The sequence below is a fragment of the Populus alba genome, chromosome 12 (genome assembly GCF_005239225.2).
Source record: "Populus alba chromosome 12, ASM523922v2, whole genome shotgun sequence".
NCBI classification, from domain to species: domain Eukaryota; kingdom Viridiplantae; phylum Streptophyta; class Magnoliopsida; order Malpighiales; family Salicaceae; genus Populus; species Populus alba.
In genome coordinates, this window is record NC_133295.1 from 11,154,661 (window position 1) to 11,168,444 (window position 13,784).

The 13,784-nt window shown below is 32.7% G+C and overlaps 2 protein-coding genes across 5 annotated transcripts; both read right to left on the reverse strand.

Moving 5' to 3' along the window:
* Positions 1 to 100: 100 nt before the first annotated feature.
* On the reverse strand, positions 101 to 1,902 carry LOC118044769 (cytochrome P450 71A1). The gene is made up of 2 exons (XM_035053239.2): positions 842 to 1,902; positions 101 to 760 (listed from the first exon to the last, which is right to left on the reverse strand). Exons 1-2 carry the CDS (start codon positions 1,772 to 1,774, stop codon positions 140 to 142), a joined length of 1,554 nt encoding a protein of 517 aa, XP_034909130.1. The 5' UTR covers positions 1,775 to 1,902; the 3' UTR covers positions 101 to 139.
* Positions 1,903 to 5,381: 3,479 nt separating this feature from the next.
* On the reverse strand, positions 5,382 to 9,180 carry LOC118044768 (serine/threonine-protein kinase AFC2). 4 transcript variants are annotated; one of them, XM_035053234.2, is made up of 12 exons: positions 9,000 to 9,180; positions 8,220 to 8,409; positions 7,805 to 7,831; positions 7,569 to 7,722; positions 7,414 to 7,462; positions 7,202 to 7,316; positions 6,842 to 6,933; positions 6,540 to 6,696; positions 6,397 to 6,461; positions 6,199 to 6,296; positions 6,007 to 6,109; positions 5,382 to 5,908 (listed from the first exon to the last, which is right to left on the reverse strand). In XM_035053234.2, the coding sequence occupies exons 1-12, from the start codon at positions 9,084 to 9,086 to the stop codon at positions 5,762 to 5,764; spliced, it is 1,284 nt and encodes a 427-aa protein (XP_034909125.1). In that variant the 5' UTR covers positions 9,087 to 9,180; the 3' UTR covers positions 5,382 to 5,761. The 4 variants fall into 4 exon arrangements, with proteins under 4 accessions (XP_034909125.1, XP_034909126.1, XP_073259703.1 ...); XM_035053235.2 differs by lacking the exon at positions 8,220 to 8,409 and having other exon boundaries at positions 9,000 to 9,125; XM_073403602.1 differs by lacking the exons at positions 7,202 to 7,316; positions 7,414 to 7,462; positions 7,805 to 7,831; positions 8,220 to 8,409; positions 9,000 to 9,180.
* Positions 9,181 to 13,784: the final 4,604 nt, after the last annotated feature.

The window sequence follows — 13,784 nt, forward strand, 5'->3', positions numbered from 1 at the left end:
TCCATGTTAAAAAAAAAAAAAAAAAAACAAGAAGAATCCTCTTACAAATTTGGGAGAGAAGACATCAAGTTGTCGATATGGTTTGTGTAGTCATCGTAGATTGGGAAAGAAAGATTGATAATAAGAACATAACCTCGTATCAGTTACTGATAGTTTTTTGAAAGTGGGCTACAGGAACAAGATGAAGTGGTGATTTCTTACGAATAACTGGTGTAAACACCTCACTCATATCTAAATCCTCTGCGTTGATGCCTTGAGGAAGCTCCCAGTCAAACCAATACAAGATATTAGCTAGAACATATTCAACTTGTACAACTGCAAATGCAATTCCAGGGCAACCCCTTCTGCCAGCACCAAAAGGAATGAACTGGTGGTTTTGGCCTTTAAAATCAACTGATTTATTTGCAAATCTCTCGGGCATAAACTCTTCAGGACTATCCCATGATTTGGGGTCACGTTGAATCGCCCACGAATTGATCATCACTTTCAAATTGGCAGGGATGTGATAGCCTTCCAATTCAAGACTTGCAGATGTTCTCCGGCCAATAAAGAGAGGCGGATGTAACCTCAGAGTCTCTTTCACAGTACACTTTAAGAAGTCCATTTGATCGATATCAATTTCTTCGACCTTGGATTTTTCTCCGACAACACCTCTTACTTCTTCTTGGACTTTCTTCATTGCACTTGGATTTTTCACTAGTTCCGCCATTGCCCATTCCATGGTGGTTGCAGTGGTATCTGTTGCTCCAAGAAACATATCCTGTATTTAAAAAAGAATCAAGTTTCAGCAGAAGGTGAGCAATCACAGAAAAACACAGAGAGAGAGGAGAGAGGGAGAGACCATGAGGATTGCTTTGAGGTTGTCTCGACTGAGATCAATGTCGGTCATTCCATTCTTCTGAATATGAAGTAGAATATCTACCAAGTCTTTCTTATCAGATATGTCATCTTCAGTCCTGGAAACCGCCAAATGTTCTTCGATCACTTGATCAAGAAAAGCATCAAGTGCTTTGGAAGTCCTCTTCAGTTTAGAAACTAAACCAGTAATAACATCCATCCAGCCCAACAAGGGAATCAAGTCTTTAAAGCAGAACTCTCCAACCAGGTCCATAGCCGTCCTCCACAATTCTGCCAACTGCTGACCATCTACTTCTTCATATGTTCTTCCAAAAGCAGATCTAGATAGTATGTCGTTAGAGATGGTTAAAAACGCCGCACCAAGATCAATGGCAACTTTACTGAGGCATGAAATGTGTATTTTCTCAACCATTTTCTCCATTTCTTCTTCCCTGGCGAATTGAAATGCCCGCACCCTTCTTTGGCTCAGGAGTTCGAGGACACAAACTTTTTTCGCTTGTCTCCAATAGTTACCATAAGAACAAAATGCTATGTCACTGCTTCCATAAAAGAGAGCATCTCCAGCCCTTGTTTGAGGTTTATCCAAGAAAGCTTTATCATGTGTCTTCAAGATCTCTTTGGCTGTCTCTGCTGAGGAAACAATGAGAGCAGGAGAACTGCCAAGGTGTAAGAGCATTAGAGGTCCATACTTCTCAGACAGGGTACGGAGTGACCTATGGGGGAGCCTGCCTACCTGGTGAAGATTTCCTATCATTGGCAGCTTCAATGGGGATGGAGGTAAGTTGAGCTTCTCTGTTTGAATGGACTTGGTGAAATAAATGGTGCAGAAAGCCAGAAATGGAAGAACCAGGACAGTGAACAAGATTGTTCTATCCAATTCTAGCCAATACTGGTGCAAAAAAATCGAAGGATCCATTCTTTCTTCCTACAAAACTAACAATACAGCAGCTTTTTTATCAGAAAATAGAACTGCCTGCCTCTTGAGATGTTTACACGTTTCTCCTACGGACTAAAAATTGATATGAAGATGGTAATAGTAACATGTATTTTACAATTCACATAAGAGGAAGGGACTCCAACTAACATTAAAATAGTGGAATTAACTCTGAGGGATATACTTTAATTAATTAAGTTTTATATTTACTTTTTAAAAATCATCTGGTTCAAGTTTCAATAAATTTTAAGGTCATTGGATACTTTTTATAGTTGTTAACTTTAGAATTCATGAGATTAACTGAAATATATACAAGCTGACCTTGACATTCATGCATGATGTAAAAATTTAACAAATTCCCAATTGCTTGAGCAGAGATGCATTAATCTGATTACAAAATATCATTTCCAGCTTGATAAATCAACTGATACGGAACCTAATATCATAAAAGCCACTTCCAACTTGCCACCATCAACATTAAGAAATTCAAAACAGAGGCATGTACAGCTGGACTTTGATATATGAATTAGATCTTAAGGTACATGATTCACGATGGTGATTTTTTTTTTTTATTTACGTGGATGTCCGGTCTAACTTGTGCGAGCATTACGACTAATATCCCACGATTCACTGAAATTCCTGCAAACCCAATGAATATGTAAGACACCGCAGAGATGATAGACATGCACGGTAAAATGAGGTTTGAACCCAAAATATATAAAAAAAAAAACAAATTTATTCAACTGCTAGACCAAGATATCAAATGCTTCTCCATAATGATTTTAGTTAGGTACGTAGTGATCTGGTACTTGGCATTCCGAAGTCAACGAAACAATTTTTTTATATATATAAAAAAATGGGCCCTTCAAATAAAATATGATGAAGATGTATCTTAATTACCGAGCTAATTTGTCTGTTCTGCAGGAGGACCGGCTAGCAACAGGGTATCTCAGACACAAGCTACCACGCTTTACGTGTGAAAAAAATTTATGATAAGATTCATTTATTCTGGAGTACCAGGCTTATTAAAAAAACAATCTTTCAATATAAATTTGTTTTTCCTAGACATATTAATAAATTTTAAAAAAATTAATTTCAATTAACAAATACAATTTCAAATTTATAAATATTAAAGGTTGTCATAATCATAACATTAATGATAAAATCATCAATGAAAATTATATTATTTAAAAGGAGTCAGATTTTCTAATATTCTAAATGAAACCTATAATTAATGCATAATTCAGAAGGTTTAAGGTTAGTATTAACTTAAACATTTTATTATTATGTTAATTCGGTTAGTTTATTAATATTAATGAAAATTTCATTTACAAATTCTAGTTGCAAGGAAAATTTTGAATAGGATAAAGTTGATAATGTTATTGCAATGAGGGTTTGAGAGAATCACGCTGCAACTAGGTAAGATTGAAATCAAGATAAAATTTATTAATCCTTTTATTCAATTTTATTTTTCATTTACTAATAGATAATTCATTTATACCATATAGGTTGCATGATTTTTTTTATACGTGGCAAAAAAAAAAAGATAAAAATATATGAAAGAAAGAGAGCTTATAGGCTGAAAGACCGTAGTGGTGTGGAAGGATTTCAGACCGCTGTACATCTTAGAGGTTGGGTGAGCGGCATATATTCAGCACGTGATATCCAAACATTTCGTACAATGATCACACTCCAGTGCGGAGAATCGGAATTGGTGTGTTCATAGTTTCGTCATCACGCACATTAGTGGCTTCATTCCGTTCATTTTGCATGCAAAGCGGGTTGTAAAAAAAAATTAATTACATCCATTTTTTATAGATATTGTTGCGCGTAGGCAAGTAGCGTCGAGGGACAAAGAGTTTTTGGCTGGTTGTTTGGTTCAAAGTCACTATGAGACCCGAGTGTACTAGTTTTATAAGAAATTATAGGGTAAAAGACTAGTTGTGGTTAGGGAAGTATTAGTACCCATAATGAAATTTACATGAGGTAAGTTACATTGTGTGGTCTTTATATGGTTAAAGATTTTTGATGAGTTTTTAATCGATGGTTAGTATATAGCTCATGTTAAGTATATACTCTTACAAATATATCTGATATTTTGAATTTATTATAGGCTTGCATACTCAGATAAATTTTTATAGAAAATGGACCATGTAGATGCCTTGACAAGATTCATTTATCCTGAAAAGCGAAAGAATTTTTCACAATTCGTATATTATGGTGAAAAATACATTTAAGATTGGTGAATATCTAAAAATAATTCTAAAAATTTTTTAGTCAACTCCTGATATTTAAATAGCAGCCTACTTCAATTCCTATATTGTATTAGAAACATTAGTGGTACAACTTGAATCAATGCACTAAGTATTATGTTTTAAGGGTGATAATATCTTTCTATTTTTTGTAATTAATCTTATACTATATAATTTTTATGACCAATTAAGATTCCTATTGATTATAATATTCTGGTAAAAACTCTTTAAACTAGACCCATTTTTTCAAAAAAAAAAAAAACAAAAAACAAAGATGGCAAATATATGTTATTCTCTTTTTTTTAAGGTTATTACGATATTGGGTGGCGACACATATAGAAAGTCTTAGAGATTGATCATCAACTTGTCAAATGATCATTGGTTCCTTGATGAATATGCTATTTACTCTTCATTATTTATTTCATAGGAGGGAAACAATAATTAGAAACTTAATTCTAAGCAGGTATATATAAAGCAGCCTCGCAAAATAAATAGCCTGATCCTAACAAATTTAGAATAATGCCAAAAAATAACAAACACTAGAAGAATAGAAAATAAAATAAAGATACAATAAAGCTATAAAATGTGAAAGAAAGGTTGTAAATATTGAAAAAAAAAAATGATACTAAATGGAGAAATTTTATAGTATTCATAGAGTAATTAGAGATATCCTATTAATTACTCTTTTATGTTAAAATAAAAATAAAAATTGATGAGTATGAAAGAAATACTATGTGAATATATTTTTTATAATTTTTTTATTTATCAAAAAATTCATTTTCTTCCTTCATTTTATATTTGACTTTTTCTTCAAGGTAAGCCGTTAAAGATCTTTGTGTGTCCGACTTTCTTAAAAAGAAAACCCCTAGAAATTAATAGAACATCACTAATTATTAGGATTTCCCAACTAGATAAACTATTTATATAATTTCATTATAAAACTAATATGAAGTCATTAATTACTTATTGAGCATCCCTACTAGATGAACTATTTATATGATTATTCTTTTAAACATAAAATTATAATTCTATTGCAATTATCTAAAACAATTATAGTATAATTGTACAAACTTAATCCTGATAATTTGTAATCTTTCAAATTGCAACATCCATCTACTAGCATACGATTTTTTACATAATTGCATCAGTCACCGGTTGTTAGATAAAATAAATCTATAATATTCACCAGATTGTTGATTTCTAATATCCTGATTCATGATTTATATATAAAAAGGATTAAAAAAAAAAGGAAACAATTTTCTATTTGAACTTGTGAAAATGATCATTCAGAGTTGACAGAATAAAACTGTATTAAAGGCAACCATTAAAAAGGAAAATAAAACGAATGGAACTTGTTTAATCACGAAAAGAAGGTAAAAGAATTGGACGTACTGCTTCCAAATCAACATTCTATTTATAATTCTCAACAAGATTTCCCTACTGTACACTCTTGGGATTGGGTTAGCAACTTCTAACAATACATTACGCAAGACGCACAGCAGCGGTTCCTGAAATTATGCAGAGGTGCCTGAAATTTATGCCACATATATTTACAGGTGCCAACCTCTCCAGTGGTTGGGGTAAAATAGGCAACGCAGATTCTTAACGCAAGAACTTCACCATTGTAAGCTGGATTCGTGGCCACAGCCCCCATAAACCAACAATAGAGCAAACACAATCACAGGCCCTCATCTCTTGGCATGACCAATTCTATTCCTCACCTCCTATGCTGAACTTTTGCTAAGAAGGGATGTCTCAGAGCTTCTCGAGCTGTTAACCTGTCCAAGGGATCATATCTAAGCAGTCCTTGCAGGAGATGTATAAGATCTCCAGCAGACTGGTCCACATGTTGCATTACTAGATTCTGTGAAAAAATGCAGGAAAGAGATGGTAAGAATAGAACAAACAAATTAAAGAACAACATTCTCAGCAATTACACAAAATACGTGGGGAAAAATAAACCTGAAGTCGGGGTAGCTTCAAAACAGCTTTCATGCTTTCTCTCGAAGCAGCTCCCTCTGGCCAGTCCAGTCTACCCCTTCTAACATACTTCCCTGCATGTCGACTATGAAAGCAGAAGAAAAGTTTAAGAGCTGAAAGCTTAAGTGATAACATTTGATCATATATCAATATATAGATATACAAATAACTTACTCCACTCTCTTCAGTATATGCTGTGGTATAGGACCAAGCACTCGTTCCATCATTGCAAGATGTTCCAAATTTTCATGTGTTTGAAATAAAGCCTCACCCTGTTCAACATATGCAAAGTTGTAACAAAATCATTTGCATTTAGCCATTGTAGTGCACAGTAGGAAACAAGAAAAGCTAAGTAGAGGTACAGAAACATACAGTGCATAACTCCACTAAGATGCAACCAACACTCCATATATCACAAGGATAACTCCATCCAAGTCCTGCAATAATAATAATTGGAAGTTGTAATTTCAAAACAAGGAAAGGAAAAAAACAGAGAAAATAAGACCAAGAATTACCAAGAATAACTTCTGGTGCGCGGTAATGCCGTGTTGATACAATGTAATTCTGATCTTGTCGCTCATAAGTTGTGCTACCAAAATCAATTACCTTAATGGCACTTGATTTTGGGACTCTTTTATAGTACGAAATGTCCTTTGGTGAATGAGATGAGTTCTGTGCAAAGCAAAATATGTAAACAACCTTAATAAGCCAAGTCATCCAGAAAGAATTGGAGAAGGACAAAGCAAATGCCACATGGAAACTACAAAACACAGAAAGAGCAAAACATAAAATAACAAGCTAAGAAGCTAAGCATTACCTTGTAATCAGGAACTTTTACATAGTCAGAAGAAACCAGGAGTATGTTCTCAGGCTTCAAATCAGTATGTATCATACGCAGGTCATGCATAACTGCAAGTTTTGAAGGGCAGAACCAGCGTAAGTAAATGAATCATAAGAAAACCCTTACTTAATTTTAACCGAACAATGTAGCAAGCTACTCTAAAGAGAGACAAATGACAGAAAAAATTTTGCCTGAGTCAAAAAAACATTAGTGAATTTATGTATCTCCATCATAGTTAAGAACTAAACATTAATATTATAAAGACAGAAAAAATAAAGGAAAGAAAAAATAAAAACAATGCATAAAAAGGAACTAGCTAAAGTAATTACTACACACATGCTACACATTCCAACAGTTGTCTTCCAATCTCACGGACAAGATCAATGGGAAATGAGCGATAATTGTTTTTGCGAAGAAAATCGTATAAGCTTGGTCCAAGCTTCTCAAATACCTGTTAAAACCATTTACATTCACCCACAAGTTTTAACCCCCAAGTTATTTGTGAATTGGGGAAATTAATCCATCACAAACTAATCATATATACTTACAATACAGATATGGTTACGATAGTCAAACCAGTTCCGTATTTGCACACAACTGCAAGGAATAAACCCATTTAACCATTGGCACAGAAGCATAAGAAAGCAGGTCACATGGCCAGCAATGGAAATAGAGCAGGTTAGGACAGATCAGGGAAACTCACCGATTGCTCCCTTTATCATGTTTACCAAGATGTTGCAGCACTTCAATTTCTATCATAGCTGCTTCTCTATATTTCTTGATGCCACGTACAATTTTGATGGCGACCATTTCCTTTCTTTCTCTGTCCCAGCATTCCAAAACCTGACCAAAGGTGCCTATACAAGGAACAGATAGTATAAAGCCACAATGTCTGATGAAGGAAAACTACAAGGAATGTGAATCGGTGACAGAGCATACCTTCTCCCACTTTGCTGTGTATCTTGTCTGCAACAGTCGAAGCAAGAGAGAACAAAAATAAAAAAGAACTTGGTGAGAGACTATCACAAGTAACCTGTCAAGATAAAATCTCGGTAGAATTACTTCTAATATCTCCAAAGACAAGAGTACTATCTAGCAACTATGGAATGAGAATTCCAACAACCTGGGATCGTGTAAAGTTCTCACTATATTAGAAGAACCTATTCCTTGATAGGACTTCAATACAACAAAGTAATCAAAGTCAAATTAACTTAATAGACTACTGCTGTTATATCCATAATTGGTGGAAAAAAGGTCCTCAAAGTCCCACCAGTAGCAAAAGGTTTGCAACTTGAGGACTTGATATATAAGCATATTCATTGTTTATAAGGTACGGGTGGTAAAGTGTAATTACAGCGGGAAGTTAAATTATCTCCAAGCGCAAACATGTAATGACCATCCTTGTCATCTTCCCTCCATGGGGGAGAACCATTTCGAGCCACTCCTTTTACAAACAGAGAACTAGTATGGTCTGAGATTGCTCCTGAAGATGCATAGCTTGCTACATTTCCAACCTCTTGTCCACAAAATATTCCTACCTGGGCCTACACACAGCCATCCATTTATGCACCACTCAATATATTAAAATCAAAACTTTTCACCTGATACCTTCATACACCCTCGGCATCCCCTTTCACTATTTGCCAAAAACTCATTTGTGAGTGTAACAAAATATAAAAACAAAATGCATATCATATCATATTTCTTGCATAATTGAACAGAAATCAGGATTGAAAAAAAAAATCTTATAAAATTATCCATAACTCTTAAACTCATTTCTAATCTGACTAATTAGTTATAAAATAAACACAAATTTATCTGAATTTCTATTAAAAAAATTACAGAAATTCTCATCATACTAAAAACAAAATTATTAACAATTAAATACATTATAATAAAAAATTATAAGCCATATACAAAAATAATTCAATTGTAACAAAGATCTGCAAAACTAGAATCGTAAGCAAATAAAAACAAATCGAAACAGATCAAAAATCAAAAGTCAAAGATCCAAATCTTTAAAACAGAAAACGAACCGAGACTAAATTCAAGATCTGATCTATTCAAAAACTATTAAAATACATCAGATCTATCAAATTAAGAACAAATTGAAACAGTCAAACGCTGATAATACCTGAGGCACGTCCCAGCCAAAACGCGCTCTCTTCCTTGGTCGATCCAGGTGCGTTATGGGAATGACGGTCACGTGTTCAAACTCCATGATCGAAGAGAAATCCAGAGAAATTTTCACGATTTTTGGTGCAGAGAGAATTCTAGCTGACCCTTGTTTTAATGTGAATAATAAATAAAGTGGGATGAAGTGGATGAGGTAGGAGGAGGGGATGAAGTAGGAGGAGAACTGACCGACAACGTGGGTTGATTTTATCCGTGGATTTGAGTCTGACATGTGTTTGTTGATTCCACGGTTCGGTTTATTGGCTACAGTTAGGATTTAACCGTGGTTGAGTTGAGATAGCTTTTGTTGACCATGACAATAATTTCGAAATCGAAGCGTTACAAACACGCAGGTCAAAAGACTTAATCGTAACCGTTCATTTGATGGTTGGATAACATAATATCATTTCCAAATTCTTTTTTTTTTTTTTTTTAATTTTTTGTTTATTCATTAACAGAATTGTTTTAGACAGCTGTTTCAATTTATTTTCGAAGTTTTTTTTCTTAGAAATATATTTAAAAAATATATATTTTTTATTTTTTAAATTTATTTTTTATTTCAATACATTAAAATAATCTAATTTTTTTTAAAAAAAATTAAAATAAAAGTAAATTTTCAAAATATATTGAAATTATAATTCAACGGCTAAAACTAAATATGCACCTATACTAGGATTGGAGGTCACAATAAAAGCTCGAGCCATTGAGAAAAAACTATTTTTCTAACTTGTGTTTTGTTGTGAATCAATTTATTTTTTAATTGCATGTCAAACATGTTTTTTTTTAAAATAAAATATAGGTCTTTTCAACATTTTTTACATAAAAAATATCAAGTATAAATTAAAATGTTTATGCATGCTTCCAATTAAATAAATTAAGAATTATTTGTGTGAACAAAAAAAAATCATTGATGATAACTAAATACATATATATAGAAAAGTTGAAAGACGAATGTAGATTAATATATTTAATCTCGCAATACGGTTCATTTACTTGATTATATTCAATAACTCTGTTTATTAACATTATTTTTTTTATTTAATCAAATGATAGTAGAAATAGACACATACATAAAATTCAAAAAGAAAATTAAATATCTCGCGAGGTTGCACTTATTATAAATGCTATCAAAAAACAAATATTTTTTTTATTTTTAAAAAGAAATTTCAATTATATAAAACAAGAAAATATATATATATATATATATATATATATAATATATGAATAGAAAGATTTCTTCAAAAATTAAATACATACAAAATAATTAAAGAATTACTTTTAAAAAAATAAAAAAATCAGTGATAAGGGATATTATTTTAAATATAAATTAAAAAACATTAATTAAAAAATTAGATATAAAAAAAGTATGATTGTTTTTTTTAAGCCAAAATTACCACAACAAAAAACAAAAACAAGAAAGAAATTAGGCGTTGTTGGGCTTGGCCTATGTTGCGCTTGGCCTATTTTGGAGGGCCCGCACACTAGCCTATGTTTTTAAAATGTAATATGCTTTAATGTTTTTTGAAAGAAAAAAAAAGTCACTTGACACTTTGCTCAAATTTCAGTCACCATAATAGTTGGAAAATTAAAGGCCGAATGTTTTTTTATTCAAAAATCTATTTTTCAAATCATTTTTTATTCAAAAGAATTAGAAAACACCTTACACACCTTCATAAATCCATTCATAGCCTAAAAAAATCTAGAAATTTATCCTAAAACTTGAAATAAAATTTTTTCCAAATTCATATATGTTTTTTTAAGCACTTTTAGGGTAAAAAAAAAATACCTAAGTTTGAACTTCTCTCATTAAATGAAATCATTTAACACAAAATATCGATTTTGTTGGTGACTGAGTCATTTGGCAATGAATATTTATCTTCTTATAGTAGAAATTTAGTGATTTTTCTCTATTGATCTTTCTCTCTCCTCTTTTAAATAAGGAAAAAAACTAAATGAATATTTTTTATACCAAAATTGAATTGAAAAAATATTAAGGGATCGAATAGATATAATATAAAAAGTTTGATGATTAAAGTAAATTTTTTTTTAGAATTTTGAAATCATCTCCTAGGACTTCAATTCCAATATAGCATAGCAAATCATATGGTGTCTAATTTGAGCACTCTCAACAAGAAAAAAAAGTATAGCTCTAATCCAATTCTAAGATGTATAGTTTAATTGATTACACTTTTTAATTTACTTTTTAAAGGTCATTAATCCGAGTCTTATAAATCTCAGAAAGTATTGGGATCTTATATGATCCTTAATTTCAGGATCTATAAAATTAGTCGAGATATATGCAAACTGGTTCGAATACTCACTTTAATTAAAAAATAATAATATAAATATATAGCTGAGCCAGCTCTCTCTTCAATTTGGGAAATATAAAGTATTAGTTTTATTTGTTTGCCGCAGACAAATTTGTGGGAGATGATTTTATCAAATGCCTTTAGAAAAGAGAAACCATGAAGGAAAAAAGTTTTTTTTTTTTCTTTTTCATTTTTTTTTGAAAGAGTTTTAATGGCAATTAATATCCCAGGAAAATAGGATTATGCAAGATGAAGCGAATTTTCAAGGATGGTATATAGGGTTTGCAAAACAAAAGGATAAAGAAAAGTTTTCTTGCACGAATGGAGAAAGAACATCCGATGTTGTGCTCTAAAGAGCCACAAAGTTTTATTCCATACCAATTCCCATCTAAAAGTCCTCGGAGAAAAAAAGAGAAATTGCAATAGCTGCCAGCTTGTATTCCTTCATGATAATTGAAACGTCAAAAATATTCAATGCTTCCATAAAAACATGACCTCCACTGTGTTCTTAATAAACTATGCTGTGTTTCAGGCAAGAATCCTTTAATGGAGAACCCGCACTGAGATTTGATTACTGAGACAGAAGCCTCGATTCTTTTTAATTAAGGCATTCATCGCCTCAGTCTGTGTAGAAAAGAGTACGGTAGCCATTGTAATGGGATCTCTTTTTTCTTCAGAAGTTATTTTCCTTTAGAAGTAGTGGGATCTGTTTTTTCTGCAGAAGTGGTGGGATTCTTCCTCCGGCAGACTTAACGGGATCTGGATACCTGCAATAACATTTCAAGCGATGAACTTAAGAAATTATAGCAATTCTATAACAGTTTAACTTGAAAGCAAACTACTACAGTAACTTTACAAACGTCCTGATTGAGGATGGAACAGATTCACAGCCAGACAGGAAGCGCTCTATATCTTCGTTAAGTGCATATTTGGAGGGAATCCTTCCAGCAAAACCTGAACCAAAGGCGGATCCAGGTGCATCAGCTTAAAAATGCTATGAAGTCTCATAAAACTTGAGCCATGGAAATAATTGCATTTGTTAAAAATAATAAAATGCAAGACAGCAATATTGAGCTGCCAAGAGATGCTCCTGGAAATGCAACCGCAGCAGGAAAAAAAAAAAACTCATAATGAGGATAAATCAGGAGATTGTAAAACAAGACAATCGCTCGACAAATAGTATATTGGACATGTTTGCTGTTGCAAATAACTCATACTAGCTATGGCTTCCTGATGATGTTCCTTAAGCATAATGAGGATAAATGCGTTGAATGGTTGTTGTTCCATTGTATGGCTTTTTGAAGAAGGCGCAAGAGGGAAAGGTCGCGAGAAAAGAAAAAATTATACATGGCATTAGGGCTGTCTTTTTTTCTTGGCTTCAATTTTCCTAGCAATCAACAACAGTTCAACTACAGCGATGTTGTACGAGAGATCATCTGGATCTGCGGTGCTAGCGGAGTTTAACGCGACGGCGACAAACGTTTGCTCATTTACTCTTGTCTCTGGGTAAATATTTTTAGAACTGTTTGAGCTTCATAAAGAGAGATTGCTATGGATAAGAAAGTTCGACTATGGTGTGAGCTTGGTTAGAGAGAGACAAGGTTTCTGAGATTAATTCTTGAAGATTCAACATCCAGGTCAGTGTATTCTATGCCTGTCTGTTTCTGTTGCCGCTACTAGAAATTCGTTTAATAACAACGGACTTACACGACTGTGATTTGAAGTCAACTTAAGTCATATAAGCAAAAGTTTACTAGTTTTTTTGACCCATCTTTTGGGATTTTTTATTAACAATCTGCTCTATCATAACCTTGTCAACTTGAACTTTCTGAGAAATTTTCAACACCGTCATGGATGTCAATGTTAGATTGGATATAGCTTTATTTAACAGTAAAAATATGGAGTTTTATGATGATCATGCAAAATCAAGACAAGTAGAGACGCACAACTACTAGAAATGTAAGAGCTGGATGAACATGTCGAACAGTGGTTAATATAAATGACTATAGATTATATAAAATGTCATTACTGCCATGTGTTCATGCTCATCCCATTAGCGCCAAAGAAAATATGAGACACACTCATAAGATCAATCATTTCTTAGAGATATATCATCCAACGAATTGAATATTAAGTTGAGAAGCTTCAAATAAATATTGTCGTTTCTAAAATGTATTCTCCTTTTTTTTTTTTTTGACTCAATAAAGCATCTTGAATTGGAGTTTCCCATTCTTTAATACATTCAATAGCAATGACAAACTCTCGTCAATTTGTCATTATCATTCTTTTCTTTGCTGGCATCTAGATATATATATGTTCTTGAAGCCAATTAGAGAATACTAGAATAATGAATTTATGTCATTTGCATGTGAAACCTCTCAGTTCATCAAAGAACGAGGTTTAATCAATCATAGTGGTGTTATGATTTATTATGA

Coding starts and splice junctions, on each gene's coding strand:
- LOC118044769 (XM_035053239.2), bottom strand. CDS start 1,774: ATGGATCCTTCGATTTTTTTGCACCAGTATTGGCTAGAATTGGATAGA. Junction 761..841: donor ACCTCAAAGCAATCCTCATG/GTCTCTCCCTCT, acceptor TTTTAAATACAG/GATATGTTTCTTGGAGCAAC.
- LOC118044768 (XM_035053234.2), bottom strand. CDS start 9,086: ATGGAGTTTGAACACGTGACCGTCATTCCCATAACGCACCTGGATCGA. Junction 7,832..8,219: donor AGATAATTTAACTTCCCGCT/GTAATTACACTT, acceptor CGACTGTTGCAG/ACAAGATACACAGCAAAGTG. Junction 6,934..7,201: donor ACTGTTGGAATGTGTAGCAT/GTGTGTAGTAAT, acceptor CAAAACTTGCAG/TTATGCATGACCTGCGTATG.